Source organism: Sciurus vulgaris (genome assembly GCF_902686455.1).
Source record: "Sciurus vulgaris genome assembly, chromosome: 1".
NCBI classification, from domain to species: Eukaryota; Metazoa; Chordata; class Mammalia; order Rodentia; family Sciuridae; genus Sciurus; species Sciurus vulgaris.
In genome coordinates, this window is record NC_136461.1 from 64,987,859 (window position 1) to 65,005,128 (window position 17,270).

General features: G+C 34.8%; 1 protein-coding gene across 1 annotated transcript in view; it reads right to left on the reverse strand.

Annotated features, from left to right (window-relative positions):
- PIGK (phosphatidylinositol glycan anchor biosynthesis class K) overlaps window positions 1-15,986 on the reverse strand; it is a 125,694-nt gene extending 109,708 nt beyond the window's left edge. The window contains exons 1-3 of the mRNA XM_079129160.1: window positions 15,854-15,986; window positions 8,618-8,671; window positions 4,553-4,644 (exon numbers count right to left, since the gene is read on the reverse strand). Of these exons, the coding sequence (XP_078985286.1) occupies window positions 4,553-4,644; window positions 8,618-8,671; window positions 15,854-15,946 (239 nt within the window). The 5' untranslated portion in view covers window positions 15,947-15,986. The remainder of the gene's footprint in view (window positions 1-4,552; window positions 4,645-8,617; window positions 8,672-15,853) is intronic.
- Between the last annotated feature and the right edge of the window lie 1,284 nt (window positions 15,987-17,270).

Genomic DNA, 17,270 nt, shown 5'->3' on the forward strand with positions numbered 1-17,270 from the left:
TCTGTTAAAAAAAATGTTTTTAAAATCTCTCTCAACCTACTACTAAAATGTATCTATTCCCCAGAGTAAACATGAGACATAGCTTTGAATCTGTTCCCTAAGTCAGCCTCAAGGCCCATGTGCCTTTCACAGCAAGAGCATCTTAATTCTGGAGTTAAATATATATATTTTTTCATATAAAACGGTTCTTACTCATAGGTAAACCACTTTATCCAGTGCTCAGACAAAATAAAAATAGTAATCTGTTCAAGCACCGAAGGAAAAACCAGCTGTTAAGCTTGATAAAACACAATGCTATACTATAATTTATATGCTACTTAAAAATTTTTTCAGAGGTATTTTGGCTCAATTTTTGCTTCACATACAGACTTTAGAACCTATTCTCTGCTTAATGCCCTTTTTCTTTCTTAATCATAGTAAGCACACTTGAGGTAGCTAAACAGGGATTTCAGTCAAAATAATTATTTGAGGGCAGAAAAATTGCCTAAATATAATGAAGCATTTCAGGAAGCTAAAATCAGACAAATAAAAAAATCTCCAAACACTGGGTATGGTTACAGAAAAAAGTGTGGGCACCAGGTGGACAACACAACTCCTGATGGATATTAAATTGTTATAGTCAAGCTGTAAAGCACTTATGAGGGTTTTACAAGTGGGTATTTTCACTTTCCCACAGAACTATGTTAAACAGGTAGCTAGACAGATTTGAGTAAGGGAGGCAGGGAAAGGAAATTCAGGCTCCCCGTGGCACTCAGCTGGCTATTGCAACACCCAGGGACCACCTTCTACCAGTCAGAGAGCTCTCTGTCCAACTGAAAAAAAATGGATATAGTCTATGCTGGGGAAACTGCCAACATAGCCAAGTTTGGGGGTTAGGCAGGACAGCTGTAACCACCCCAAATGAATAATCCTTGGGATGGGAAGATCCCAAGCAGGACATAAAAGGCCACAACCCAAAATACAGGAAGCTACCCATCTCAGGACCACTCACTCCATGCTCACTGGAGCGTACTTCCTTTTCACTATTCCTTTTTGCTATTCTATTTGAGTCTCTCAACAGAAACCTGTCTTTTGGGAAGACAAGAACCATAGGACTCATTGCCCAGTGACAATATTAATATCACTTTTCCCTGAGTAAATATTTTAGTGTAAAATTCTGGCAACATATTTATTAATGTCTTAAATATCAGATTAACATTTTCTGAAAACCAGACTAATACAATTTAGGGAATATAAATATTTTTAATTTTAAAATGGAAGCTTGTGTTTGCTATGTGTAAGTGATAAAATAATTCATAGTCATGTGTTATTTATTTATCCAACTTCTTTTAAGCACCTACTATGTGTCAGACACTGTAGTAGATGCTAGAAGTACAAAATGAAATAAAACACAATCCTTGGGAACTGCAAATGTAGCTTGCCTAACGTGTCCAAGGCCCTGGGTTTGATCTCTAGCACAACAGGAAAAGAAACGCAATCCTTGTTTCCTTCACAGAGTTTACAACCTAATGAGGGTTAGGATTATGGTTAGGGTTAGGGTTAGGTTACAATATAATACTTAAAATGCTCCTTTAAAAATAAATTAGAACACTATTCACAATTTTTCACCCATCTGAAAATAAACATTTACACTTGTAGAAGCAAATAAGGGAGTCAGGAAATGTTTTTATAAGAGTCACAAATTATATGAGTAAAGTAAATTTAGCAGATCAAGTAAAAATTAAAGCTGTGCTCCCCAAATTTGGTTATATATCAGAACCAAACACCAAACTTTATATGGGCCTCACTGAAAATTTAATGAATTAGAATCTCCCAAATCTCCAAGGAGGTGCTGAGAACTTTGTATTTTCAATATGCACCACAAGTGATTCAGAATCAAAACTGGTTGGGGTAGCCATGAACTATAGATAATTATTCAGGCATGGGAAAGAATTCAGCACGGCAGGAAAGTATGAAATACAAACAGAAGACTAGAGAGATATCAGAACAAGAATAGGGATATAATCTCTGTAGTCTTTCAAATAGAACCTACAGAGACGGTGCGAACTCCCAAAGCAAATGACAATCGTCTATGTCATGTATTTTAGTAAATTATTTTTGACATGGACAAATTTCTAAATTAAACAATATGGAAAATCTAAATACAAATACTTTGCATCTCTAGACAAAGATAAAATGCTCCTTTAAAAATAAATTAGAACATTATTCACAATTTTTATTAAATACAATAACTAATCATTTCCCTCAGGCTTATTTCTGGGATTAGGACAGAAACTATGACAATACCATTTTAACTTAAAAATGCTGTATAATGTATAAAATAAATTCATCATGTATTTTGAAATTCAAATTTTAAAACTGAAAACTGTCCTTAATGATATTATATTTTCAAACTGTTATTTCATAAAAATTTGTTACTTTATGACCAATGCTTACCTATAATCATTATTTTTACACTTAATTCCAGGTGGGAGTTAAATGTTAACAGTCATCAAAAACAGGAACAACTATGATAACAGGCCAAAAGCAAAATAATCTTTTCTATTGACTTCTTTTTTTGTTGTTTTTTGAGGTTTTGTTTGGTTTGGTTTGGTTTAGTTTTTTTGGTACCAAGTTTTGAACCTGGGGTCACTTACCCACTGAAACACGTTCCCAGCCCTTTTTATTTTTGAGACACTGTTGCTTCAGGCCTCGCTAAATTGCGAGGGATGGCTTTGAACTTTCAATCCTCCTGCCTCAACCTCCCAAGCTGCTGGGGATTACAGGTGTATGCCACCTCTATTGATTTCTATTTGTTAAATCAAAAATAGTTTAAATTCCCAATTCACCTCCAAAACAAAAACTTCATAAACAGAGATATAGGTAAGCAATCACCTGGCACAGACATAAGACTTTAAAGAAAATTCGTCAGAAGCCTAGAGGCAAACCTACTAAGAATAATACAAAATAATATATCCTATTGCTATTTTCTATTTCTAAAAATATCTTACAAATCTTATTTAAATTGTTGAAATGTATCCTAATGATTGATTCATGGAACAGTTGAAAACTTGTTTACTAAAGTAAAAACTACTAGTTATTGCTAAACCACACATAGTGATTCCCTAAAGGAATAAATACGGCAGAGAAAGCAAGAGCAGTTAAAAATCAAAGGACTAAGCCTAGAGACCTATCAGAAAAACCAACTGACGAATGACAAGATTATATATGTGATACAACAAATCAATCTCTTTCTCAGACTTAATTTAATGTAATTTTTTAAACAGTAACATTATCTAGTTGTCTTTACTTTCAGATGAAACACAGGAATTATAGTTTTGTTAGTTTCTCAGGATAAAATGATCTATTTACTTAGAATGTAATATAGCTTTGTTTCCTGAGTCATACACTGCTTGCCTTCTGCTCCGGCAGCACTTTATTCATATCTCTGTTTTACTGTAAGAACCTGAATCCTGCAAACAAGGTACTATTAGCACCAGTTAAAAGATGAGAAAACAGTCTTAGTACGGTGAAGTGACATAACCAAAATCATCGTAAGCCAGATTTTGAACTCAATCTCAGTACAAAAGCTCTTTCTACACAGGTATTAAATAAATCAAACTGACTAGTTTCTTGCTATCACTGCTTTGGTAGAAAAAACAAATTTACCAAAAATAAACCAAATGGAGAGGACATGATCCTGGTGGAGGTGTGGGGTGCTGCCTAGTACCTGAACTCCCTCCCTGTAATTAAGAATTGCCCCCACTTTATTAATCTTCATAGAAAACAGGACCCATAAAAACTGGCAATGCCACATACTCCTCCTACCAGTTACCCTTCTTATCTTACTCTGTAAAATCTGGAGACACTAAGAAGTTGAGACCATAAAGGTTGGATTCTGACAGAAGGAGGCAGCATCACCATTAAGTTTCCAAAGGTAAAAGTGGCAGCCAGGGGCTGGGATTGTGGCTCAATAGTGGAGGGCTTGCTTAGCATGTGTGAGGCACTGGGTTCAATTCTCAGCACCACATATAAATAAAAGAATAAAATAAAGATCTATCGATATCTAAAGAATTACAAAAAAAGTAGCAGCCAGGCTGCAGTCAAATCTAGCCTTCCTCAATTTGCAGCCATATCGTTTGTCACCAGACTGGTTTTATTTCAATTTTTAGTTATGTTTTTTCTGCTATCTAGTCTTTCTTGTTTCGATTTAAGGTTACAGCCTTCCCAGGATTCAACTAATCAATATGCTATCAACAGTCCCTTTTCTGCTTGAATCAGTCAGAACTGCCCTCTGTTCCCTGCAATTAAGTACCCTAAGCTTTTAAAAAATATGTAACACTAAACAATTATACTTTATCTAATATTTTTACCTTGATATTTGATTGTTCCTTTATGTAATTTATCATTAATATCTTAAGTAACATTTGCTTTACACATGAAGGTTTGTTCTAACAAGAACGAAAACAATTCAAATAAGTTTTCTTTACCTCTTTCAATAGAAACACAAGTATAGTAACAGTCATCTAAGGGTTATCTTTACTGCAGTTCAAAATTAATTAAGACTTCTTACCTGTCAGGAATACCTAGCCTCTTGACACTTCTGTAAACAGAAAGAGTATTTGCAACATGTCGATAATTAAACCAGAATCGGGATGTACACACCTAAAGTATTAAAACAAATACATGATTTTTACGAGTCAAAAATAAGCCATGGAATCACAGAATTATTTTTCTTTAGGTATGATAAAGAAATGCCTGAAGAAAGAATTTCAGGCTTAGAAACAAAAAAGAACATAAAGAACAGTCAATAAACCATCTCTCTAAAGACAGGCCTTTCATAACATAACAAATATAAGACACCATTCAGTTTAAGAGAAAAAAAAAATCTTCAAGGAATTTAATCAAATATTGAACCAACTTAGTTACTCTCAATTTCTGCATTTCTATAACATACCTATTTGTAAAAGATTAATTGTTTAGAATCAAAGAAAATACCCTTAATCTCTTCACAGAATAGAGAAAATTAGCTACCTTGGGTTATATAATATTTGTTTCACCCTTGATTACTTTCTTACTTTCGAGACATTTAGAACACAGGCTAAAACATACTATACAAAATTGTTTTAAATACACATAAGAAAATGCATTTTAAAACCCCTGAACTAACAAAAAAGACTGGGGTCAGTTAGTAGTGTATCTAATCAAGCACACTCCTTCCTCCTACCACATGCCTGTGCTTACAGTAGATATAATGACAATTTTGAGGTTAATATAAATGCTCTTGCCTCTGCCAAATAAAAAGGAACTATATGATTTTGTTTAATTAAAGTAAATTTTCATCCTAGAATCCAATAAAGAGAAGACAAAATTTTTGGACCACATAAAAATATAAAACTCCATATGTCAAAAATATCAGCCAGGCGCAGTGGCACACACCTATAATCCCAGCGGCTCAGGAGGCTGAGGCAGGAGGATCTCAAGTTCAAAGCCAGCCTCAGCAATGGAAAGGTGCGGAGCAATTCAGTGAGATCCTGTCTCTAATAAAATACAAAATAGGGCTGGTGATAAACATCAGTGGTGTAGTGTCCCTGAGTTCAATCCCTGGTTCCTCCCTCCAAAAAATAAAATAAAATCCTAACAATGAAAAACTCAAAGTTATATTATTATAATATTATGTATAATATATGATATATATTATGTAATTTTCTCAATTATAATTAATAAAAAATTAACACACTAATTTTTAAAAAGAGAAAAGGATAAGAACAAGCATGTCATATCAAAAGCATTATAAATGGGTGATGAAATTCAAAATTGCTCACCCAACTTCAGCCATTCTTTAAAAACAAATCAGATTGACCAATTTCGACTTAAAATGAATAGCATTGTCAAGCATGTGGGGAAATAAGTACTCAGAGCTGACTGATGGATATCTAAAAATTAATATAAACCTTTTAAGAAAGTAATTTGCAATACACATCAAGTTTGAAAATGTACATATCTTTTCATTTAGCTCAGGTAAATGTGCAAAATATGTACTGAAGGCTTTTCACTATAGCATTGCCTGTACTAGCAAAACTGAAAACCAAAAAGCTGGAAAACAAGTCACTGCCCAAAAAAACTAGGAAAAAAAACCCCACAGGTTCCCTAACTGAAGCTGGAAAAAAAAAAAAAAAAAAAAAATATATATATATATAACAATTTGCATCTGAATCAATCATAATAAAACCATAATAATAAAAACCAGGATTTTCATTGCATGTCACGCATACATGAAAGCTTTTTGCATCTATTATATTGTCTAATAAGTATAAACCTAAAAATTATCAGTCCTGGTTCCTGATAATTTTCCTCACTTTTAAGTAGTCACTGAAAACCTCTTCGCTTATCTCAAGCAGCTTTTATAAAATTCCTTTATAAAATCTCTTATGAGGGATAACAAGAATAAGAGCCATGAACTCATGTTATACTATTCTATTTAATCACAATACAATTACATCTGATACAAATACACATAGCAACCAGTAGATAATTACATACTTTTATCAACAATTCTTAATAAACTTATAAGGCCTCAAACATTCTACTTTGGCAAAGTCTTATATGCTTGTTCTGCACTTTAGTTGAATTCCTCTATCTCCTTTACACTTCCACTGCTCTTATAATTTGTGCTCCTGTTTTCTTTCTTTTCCAGCATGAATTAATGGCTTTGAGATGCTGCACATGCTTTGTTTCCTTTCTTCTTCACAAAAATCAGCTTTCTTTCCTGCCTCTTTGAACTTACTCTTTACATTCTTTCCTCATTGCTATCAATAGCTCATGGCTCTCATTTGAATGTGACATCCAAAGTTCATGTGTTGGAAACTTAATACCCAATTTCATATGTTGATGATACTTGGAAGCCTTTCAGAGGTACTCAGAATAAGATAAGGTCATCAGGGTGGGATTCCTGCCCCCACCAGTGATGGTATCAGTGGCCTTACAAGAGGAAGAGACCTTAGCTAGCAAATTCACTCTTTCTCACCACACGATACACTTTGCCATGATGTAATGCAGCAAGAAGGTCATTATCAGATACAGAGGGAATGCTAGAACCATGTTCTTGGACTTTCAAGTCTCTCGAAATGTGAGCCACATAAACCTTTATTCTTTATACACTGCATAGTCTCTTCTATGTTTTATAGCAAAAGGGAACAGAGTAGGATAACTTCTTTACATATTTTTTCAGTAAGTCAAACTTATTCAATTTTCTAACCATGTAAATGTCATTCAATGAAACCCCACAAGTGAAACTATTATCCAAATAAAAAAAAGTAAAATTGATTACACGTATTCTATTAGTAGAATGAAAAAATACAAATTTCTTAATCTAGATAAATTAAAAATGTTATTTTGCACCAAACAGAAAAAAGGCAAAAGAAAAAAATAGGCCAATAAACAAACCTTAGTAATAATTGAACCAATGCAAACTGAAACAAAATTTAATTGTTTTTCAGCAGCCAAAAAGAAGCAAGTTAATGCACAGTCAACTTAGGTTTAGAAGAAAGGGCATAACCTTTCTGGAGGCAATCATGTTCCATAACTTAGTATTTTTATTCCTAGGAATTTATCCAAAAAAGAAAATCAGCTAAGCTTTATACTATAGAGCACTCCTGTAATCCCAGCTATTCGGGAGGAGAAGGCAAAAGGATCACAAGTTGTAGACCAGCATAGGCAACTTAGAGAGACCCTGTTTCAAAATAAAAAGGGCTGGGGATACAGCTCACTGGTAGATAGTTGCTAGGTTCAATCCTCAGGACCAAAAAAGAGAAAAAAATAAAAAGAGATAAAAATCAATCAAGTTCGCAAAAATGTACGTAAAATGAAAATATTCAACACAACTATGATTAAATAATGAAAATTTTAGAATCTAAAAGCTTATCTCCAGATAATGGTACATTCCTAAGAAACAATACAGCCTATGGAAAAGACACATATCTGCAGAGAAGGAGTCCCAAAATAAGCTAGGCACTGAAAAATAGCAGGTATTTTATAATTCCAGTTATATAAAATCATGAATCTATTTTATGCTTTATATTTTTCTTCTTTAAAAGGAGAAGGGGTCACCAAAATAGTACTGGAATGTGTGAATTGAAGATATTTCCCCTCTCTTTTGTTTTTTATTGTAATTGAGGTAAAAAAATCACACAATATAATCTGTCTTCTTTTAAACCTTTCTGTATTGTAATTTGAATTTTCTACAATTATAATTAGCTATTTTTGTAAACAATTATAAAAATAAAATAGCATAAGTAAAGCAACTATAAACTAATGTTAGAAAGAAAAAATATAAACACTCATTTCCAGCTTAAAATAATTCTACATTTTATAAAATGCTTCCTTTCACAATAGCAGCCCTAGTTTATTCTTATATTTATTTACAAATTACTGCTTGACAAATAAATAAGGGCAAGGAATAGTATTAGAATACTTCTGGTTGATGTCATCAATTTAAAATATAGTTATCTCAAAATAAAGATTTTCTGTTAAAAAAATAAAGGAAATAGATTTTAATTTCAAAAATTTGATTCATGCAAAATTTTTCAGACACATAAGTAATGTGAATGGTAAGTATACAGTTATACAATATACTTACCAAAACAGCCCAGTTGTTTGTATGGCCACTTCTAAAGAATTGTTCTGCTTGATCCTATCAGTCAAAGAAAGCAAAATGATTAAGAAAAAGTTTCGATTTTCCATGATAAAGATTGTTAATGGATAAGACTCATGAACTTTTTTTTGGTTATACTATCAATCATCTTACAGAAGTTTCTGAAGATACTAGTATTTGACCTTATAAACAAAATAAAGAAACAAATAGAAATTAGCATAAGATACCATATTGAGGGGGGAAAACTCCTAGTTTAAGATACTATATGGGGGTTGGAAGGAATCCCTAGTTTAAAATAATATGGAAAGACATCCCTAAACTAGAAATCTGGAGATCTAGGTTTCAGTCTTGCTTAAGACACTAATTAAGCAAAGTAACCTTAATTAAGATGATTGACTCCTGGACTGAGGATATAGCTCAGTGCTTGCATATCATATCAGGGTCTTAGATTTCCACAAATGCGCGCGAAAAACAAAAACTAAAAAACCTCCCTAGAAACTCAGAGACTCATTTATTTCTATGAGAAATGAAAGAATGTCAACTCTACCACAGTGCCATTTTACTGGTCTATAAAGATATATGTGCAAGAGTCTCTGCTTTAAAAAACTATTAATCAATACACAAATGAAAGTTTATTATAGAAGTCACATTTTACTATTTCCCATACCCTAAGAACTATTAGAGTGTTCTTTACAGAGAATATAAGGATATCTGTTCAAAAAATTTTATAAGACTATTGTTTAAAACTGCAACCTCACCAGAATGATCACAAGTTCAAAGGTAGGCCCAGCAACTTAAGGAGATGCTGACTCAAATATAAAAAAAGGGTTGGGGATGTGGTTTAGGGGTAAAGCATCCCTGGATTCAATCCCCAGTTCTGGGGTGGGGGCCAGACTGCAATTTCATCCCATCATTTTCTTTACCTTATATTTTCTTCATTATTACCTTCTCACATTATATACCATTAACTCATTTACTTTGTACATTATTGTCTCTTTATTTAGTTATTTTTCAAAAGACAAAAGCACCAAAAACATACATTGAAGATAGCCTATTCAACAAATGGTGCTGGGAAAACTTAAAATCCACTGTAACAAAATGAAATTAAACCTCCAACTCTTACCCTGCACAAAAATCAACTCAAAGTAGATCAAAGACTTAGGCACTACGGGCTGTGGTTGTGACTCAGTGGTAGTACACTTGCCTAGCACACGGGTTTGATCCTCAGCACCGCATAAAAATAAATTTAAAAAGTAAAGGCATTGTGTCCATCTACAACTAAAAAATAATAATTAAAAAAAAAAAAAAAAAAAAAGACTTAGGCACTAGAACAGAAACCCTCAGTCTAACAGGAGGAAAAGTAGGCCCAAATCTTCATCATGTTGGCTTAGGACCTGACTTCCTTCATAAAACTACTAAAGTGCAGGAAGTAAAATTAAGAACCAATAAATGGGATGGATTCAAACTTAAAAGCTTCTTCTCAGAAAAGGAAACAATCAATAATGTGAAGAGAGAGCCTACAAAATAGGAGAAAATCTTTACCACGTGCACCTCAGAGCACTAATCTCCAGGATATATAAAGAATTCAAAAAACACCAAAAAAAATTAATAACCAATCAATAAATAGGCTAAGGAACTGGACACTTCACAGAAGAAATACGATAGATCAACAACCATGAACCAATGATCATCTCTGGCAATTAGAGAAATGCAAATAAAAACTACTCTAGTATTTTTTCTCACTGCAGTCAGAATGGCAATTATCAAGAATACAAGCAATAATTGGTGTTCACAAGGATGTGGGGAAAAAGGTACACTCATACATTGCGGTGGGACTGCAGATTGGTGCAACCACTCTGGAAAACAGTATGGAAATTCCTCAGAAAACTTGCAACGGACCCACCATTTGACTCAGTTATCCCACTCCTCAGTTTATACCCAAAGGACTTAAAATCAGAATACTACAGTGATGCAGCAACATCAATGTTTATAACAGCTCAATTCACAATAGCTAAACTGTGGAACCAACCTAGATGCCCTTCAACAGATGAATGGATAAACTGTGGTACATATACACAATGGAATATTACTCAGTCTTAAAGAAGAATGAAATTATGACATTTGCAGGTAAATGGATAGAACTAGAGAATATCATGCTAAGTGAAATAAGCCAATCCCCAAAACCAAAGGCCAAATGTTTTCTCTGATAAACGGATGCTGATCCATAGTGGGGGAGAGGGGGAGGGAAGAATGAAGAAACTTTGGATTGTACAGAGGGAAGTGAGGGAAGGGGTGGGGTGGGCCAGTGAGGATGGGAAGGACAGTAGAATGAGACAGACATTATTACCCTATATGCATGTATGATTACACAACTGTATGACTCTGCACCATGTAGTCAGAAGAATGAGAACTTGTGCTCTATTTGTGTACAATGTATCAAAATGCATTCTACCATCACGTGTAACTAATTAGAACAAATTTAAAAATAAAAAATTTTTAAAGTTTGGCACATAGTGAATTTTGAATAACTTTTTACTTTTTTTTGGGGGGGGGGTGCAAGTAACTAGGGGTTGAACATAAGGGTGCTCTACCACTGAGCTACATCACCAGATCCCAGCAATCTTTTTTTTTTTTTTTTTTTTTTTTTTTGGTGAAACAGAGTCTCATCAAATTGCCCTCTGGAGTAGCTCGGATTATAGACATGTGCCACCATGCCAGGCTTTGAATAATTTTTTGAATGAAAACATACTACAACACACCATTACTGGCAGTGAACAAAGCAAGAGTATCCCCTAGAAAACTGAAACTATATGAATGATGGGTTCAGAATGAGAAACTATTACATAAAAGTTGTACCATAAAACCACAAATTTCAAAATCCCCCTTTAGATTGTACTCTGATAATCTCTTCATTAAACTCATCACTCTTTGCAATGAAAATGTTTATTTCAAGAACTTCTCAAATATTAATATTTCACTTTTAATAATATCAAGAGTTTTAAATCCCCATGAGTTTGTTATAAGAAATAATCTCCTACTTCCCCAACCAAAACAATCACTACTCAAATGTCTCACAGAAGTCTTTTGAAACATTTAATAATCATTGCTTTTCATATTCTAAAATCTTTGCAATTATGCTCATTCTTTAATATTGGTCACAATATTAAACATTAATGATCGGACAGATGTGTCGATGCATCCATAAAAGTTGCTGCATTTTTGTTTTTGTTTTTGCTGGGGTTATTATTGGAGGACTATTTGTTTTTAAATAATTTATCTCAAATGCAGCCAAATCTTCCTCATATTCTTCTAATTTTCCATTCAGTTTTTTGAAACTGTGAATGATTTTTCTCATGTCTTAATTTCACATATAACAATTCATATCTTTCCCGTTAAAACTCATTCAATATCCATTCCTACTACGTGCTGGGCACTTTATTTAAACTCACCAATATATTTGATTGAACATATCCTGTAGCATACTGCTACATACCATTTCACTAATCTGTTAAAGATGTTTAAGTATTTGCCATCACCAACTTGATGACTCATGAACATGATTTTAATTATAAAGAATAATATATCTAAACCATGCTCACCTCACATCTGCTCCCAAACAGTATTAATTACAAGAACAGTAGAAATGCTTCAATTCAAATCTGGCTCTATTACTCACTAGCCTCTACTTTCTATCTATAAAATGGCAATAGCATTATCTAACTCACCAAATCCAAGAATGGGGATTGGAACATGGTGTGCAACCAATATTAGCTGTTTTAATTATGTGGCTAGCAGGAAAATTTCAGGGACAATAAAATAAAAAGTTCTACTCAAATGTGTATGAGTAGAATATATATACATTTTTTCCTCCCCCTCCAAACCTTTATTTATAGTTGCCCAGATAATGAAGAAAGCAAAGTCCTATAGTGGATTAAGTACTGGCTTGAGAATTTGAAGATCTCAGCTAAAATCTGGCTGGCTGGAGACAGGGGTAGGTCATTTAGCTCTTTAAATGACTTTTGTCATGCAGAAAATGAGACTTGATCCAAATAATCTCTAATGTATTTTCCAGTCCCAATATTCTTACCTCATTAAGACTTTAGTGAAATTTTTGAAGTAGTAACTGATTGACAATATAGTCACTGTAAAGTTATTCAAACTATATATAGTTAATGGAGCACCTTGTATGTGTCAGGTACCATATAATGTACAGTGATATAAAAATCACTAAAAAGCATGCTATTTCTCTTAAGAATTCCAGCATTTACTAAGGAAGACAAGTACACAAACACATCACTTTACTACACAGCATTAATTCATCACACTCATTAGACATTTTGGACAAGTCACTGCCCTGAGTGATCAGAATACTATAACAGGCAAAAATAGTGACAGTACTTGCCTTCAAAGGCATCACTATCCAATTGGCAAATAAGAACAAACTATAAATCCTATAAAGCAAAGATAGTCTGTATTTAAAAAAAAAAAAAAAATGTATAATAGAGGGACCTGACCCGATCAGAAAACATTTCCCTAAAGAAGTGGCATTTGGGCTAAGATCAAAAGATGAAGAAAGGAGGGAAGACAATTCCACACAAAGGAAATGTGGACCAATGTCAGAGAAGAGCTAAAAGGTTTGAGAAGCTGAAAGAAGTTTAGCATAACTAGACATCTGAAAGGAAGAAGCAGCAAAAGAATTGGAGATATAGGCAGGGGGATCTGTGGGTCATGATGATTTTTTTTAAATCTGAATTATTCAAGATTTGTTCTTTACCTTTAGAATAACATTAACGTACATAACAATGACATTATCAGATGTGGATTTTTAAAAAATTATTCTGGCTGCAACTTGGAGAACAGATTGGAAAAAAGACTAACTCCAGACAAACCATTTAGGAAATTACCGCACTCTAAGTGAGAGGTGTGGAATAAAATTCGCAATAAGGAAGGGGCAGGTAGGGAAGAATAGAGTTACTCTGGATTAGGTAGAGGGGAATGAAGGGAGGGGAGGGGTATAAGGACAGGAAGGATAGTAGAATGAATTTGACATTATTATCCTATGTACATATATGACTACACAACTGGTATGATTCTACATCAAGTACAACCAGAAGAATGAGAATGATACTCCATTTATGTATGATATGTCAAAATGCATTCTACTGTTATATATAACTAATTAGAACAAATTTTTAAAAGATACAAAAAAAAGTAAAGTAAAAAAAAGAATACATCAGTTGTAATGGATAACTGCTATATTAGCTGAATGTACCAATTACAATAGTAAAGGGAAAAATAAGAGGTAGGGAAAGGTTCTACAGAGGTTGTTACTGAAACCTAATAAAGGAACAAAAGAACCTGGAGGTATAAAACCTGAAAATGTGTAAAAGCACAGCAACTGTACAACTACAAAACAACAACAATGGGGCCGGTCAGCCACAGCAGCACACACACCTGTAGTTCCAGCAGCTCAGGAGGCTGAGGCAGGAGGATCACAAGTTCAAAGCTAGCCTCAGCAACTTAGGGAGACACTGTCTCAAAAGTAAGGAAAAAAAGGAGATGGGGAGGGCTGGGAATGTAGCTCAGTGGTTAATCATACCTGGTACCAAAAACAAAAACAAAAACAAAAACAGTGGTACCCAAAATGAAGTATGCAAGATATTCAACTAGGCTAAAGAAAGAAAAACACAGAACTTCAAGCTTAATATCTTTTTTTTTTTTTTTTAAATCAACAAGGTGTGTATTCAAAAGTTTGGTAACCACTGGTCTAAGCTCAAGGTGCTGAGAGGTAGGGAGGTTCCAATATGAAATACTAGAAAAGTAGGCAGGAACAAACCACAGTATTTAGAATTTATTTTATAAGCAATGAAGAAATATTAGTAGGATTCAATCAAAATAACTTAATCAGGCTTACGTTTTATGAAGACTAGCATTAACCCATTTTGTCCCATCACCCCAGACGTAGAACAACTATAAAAATGAAAATTAAGCAACACATATGCTTACAGTAACTTTGAACAATATTTGCATTTTTATTATGGTCACAGAATTGAAAAACTGGGACTTAATGAGTAAATATAAGGGAGAACAGAAGACTAAAGGAAACAAAATAAATTACCATAGTCTAGACAAGACATGACCAAAGCCCAGATTAAACCAGTGGAACTACAGAGGTGAAGACACTTATAAGAGCTCAGAACACAAAATTAAGTGATAATTAGGACTCCCAGGTCTCTAGTTTACCAGCAACACTTTTAGGTTATGAAAAGCAGGAGAAAAGAGGTGTTTGATTTTTCATTACCTGCCTTTATAAAAGGAGTGGGATAAACATACGATAAAACTTTGGACACTGATTTTCAAATGTCTGCTGACTCTCTGGGCCCCTTAATCAGCCGAACATGCAATCCTGAAAATGATGCTAGATATCGAAATTATAGAACTGAAGAACCATGTAAGTACAGAGTTAGTAAAAACATAAAGAATCAGAATGTCTCTAGGCCACGTTTAAAAGGGGGGTGGAGGAGGCAGGCAGCTGGGAAGCTCAGGATAAACACTGTACCCATCAGACTGCTATCAAAAGAGCCCTGTAGCCAGGTGTGGGGGCACAAACCTGTAATCTCAGAGGCTCGGGAAGTTGAGGCAGGAGGGTCGTGAGTTCAAAACCAGCCTCAGCAAAAGCGAGGTGCTAAGCAACTCGGTAAGACCCTGTCTCTAAATAAAATACAAAATAGGGCTGGGGATGTGAATCTGCGGTCAAGGACCCCGAGTTCAATCCCCGGTGCTCCCGCCCCAAAATAAAATAAATACAAAGGGCTGTGGATGTGGATCAGTGATTAAGAGTCCCTGGTTTCAATCCCTAATCAAAAAAAAAAAAAAAAAAAAAAAAAAAAAGCCTCGTATTCAGTAGGAGGGAAGTAGGTGCTGCACTCCGGTGCTGACATTTCTCCTGCCAGGAAGGACTGCACACACGTAGGGGCAAAGGCAGATTCTCCTCTGTTTCCAAGGATTTCACTCCTTTAATTGATCATTTTAAAGACCGGAACTGACCTACACGGTCCTGTCCGGTTCCAGGGACACTCTCCCCACCCGCTCGCGCTGGTGAGATTTAAGATTCCACGAGGCTCCTGTCAAACGACAGTGTATCGGACATCTGCTACTCGCTCACGGCCACGACACAGCCGTCCTCCTGGGGCCGACTCATCAAAAGAGCCCAACTCCTACCTCGAGCTGACTAGCTGCCAAGCTTCTGAAAGACAAGAGCAACAAGACGGCCAGGGAAGCTGCAGACCGGCAAAGGAAGCAGGCGGCGGCCATGTTTGCCGGCTCCGCACTTCCCGCACCGGGAGGGGCGGGACGCGTGCCGTAAAGCAGCACGGCGGGTGCGCGTGCGTTTTATTTGTTGCGCCCTCCTGGAGGCCCGCCGCCCGGCAGCTTTCAGGAGTCTGCGTTTCCTATTGAACCAAGAAAAGGAAGCAAGGTTGCTAGGGAATGCTGAGTTTTTACCCTTAACTGCGTTTTCAATTTTTGTACTATAAAGTAGATGTAACATTTAAGGAAAAAAAAATGAAAAGGGAGAGAACCTGTGAACCCACAAATTTTTTAAAAAAGCGTTTTTCCTTTTTGCACAGGACTGCCAGTTCTTTGAATATATGAAGCAGGTTGTGGTGGGAAGAACAAGTGTTTTGCCACAAAAGATGATAAATTTCAAGTGAAGATGTGGGGAAGGCTGCCAGTCAGAGACTTGAGGCCTAATAATAGAAGGATGTGAACATGAAGTTAAATTTTTGTGTCTTTAGTTAATTCTGTAATTTTAGAGCTAAAACCTATCTCAAAGAGAGAAAGATGAGGAAGCTATGTGCCACCATTCTCTCTAAATATTTTCAATTTTAAATTGTTGTAGTATGACCATGTTTACAAGCTGCTTCATAATCCTCAGAACGTTAATACTTCATGGTAACATGAAATTCCATCCTTGATTGATACTTCAACTAAAGAAGTGATTGTCCCTCTATTGGTGAATACAGCTATTCTGTTTTACTGTGAAAATATTATAAAGAATATCTTTTTACACTTGGCATTACATCTGTTATTTTCTTTTGGTAATTTTCCTGGAATAGGAATCGTGGGTCAAAATATTTTAAAATGTCTTTAACAAGTACTCGGATATTGCTTTCCAAAGTAAATAAACTTGCAATGCTATGAGAACACACACCAACACCAAATTGCACCATATTTTCCTTTAAATTCCTTGGTACAAAAATGTTACCTCAAAATTGTTTTACTTCTAATTCTTTGATTACTGTGAAGATCTGATGTTGTATGATGCACACCTGTAATCCCAGTGACTCCGGAGGCTGAGACAGGAGGGTCCAGAGTTCAAAATCAGCCTCAGCAAAAGCAAGGTGCTAAGCAATTCTGTGAGACCCTGTCTCTAAATAAAATACAAAGTACGGCTGGGGATATGGCTCAGTGGTTGAGTGCCCCTGAGTTTAATCCCAGTTCCGAAAAAAAAAAAAAAAAGAAAAAAAATCAAAAAAAATCTCATGTTAACTGTTTCCAATCTGTGTGTCCTCTGATGTAAATTTTCAGTTCATATTTTTATGTTTTACATAAAAATTTGAGTGTCTTTATAAAGAAA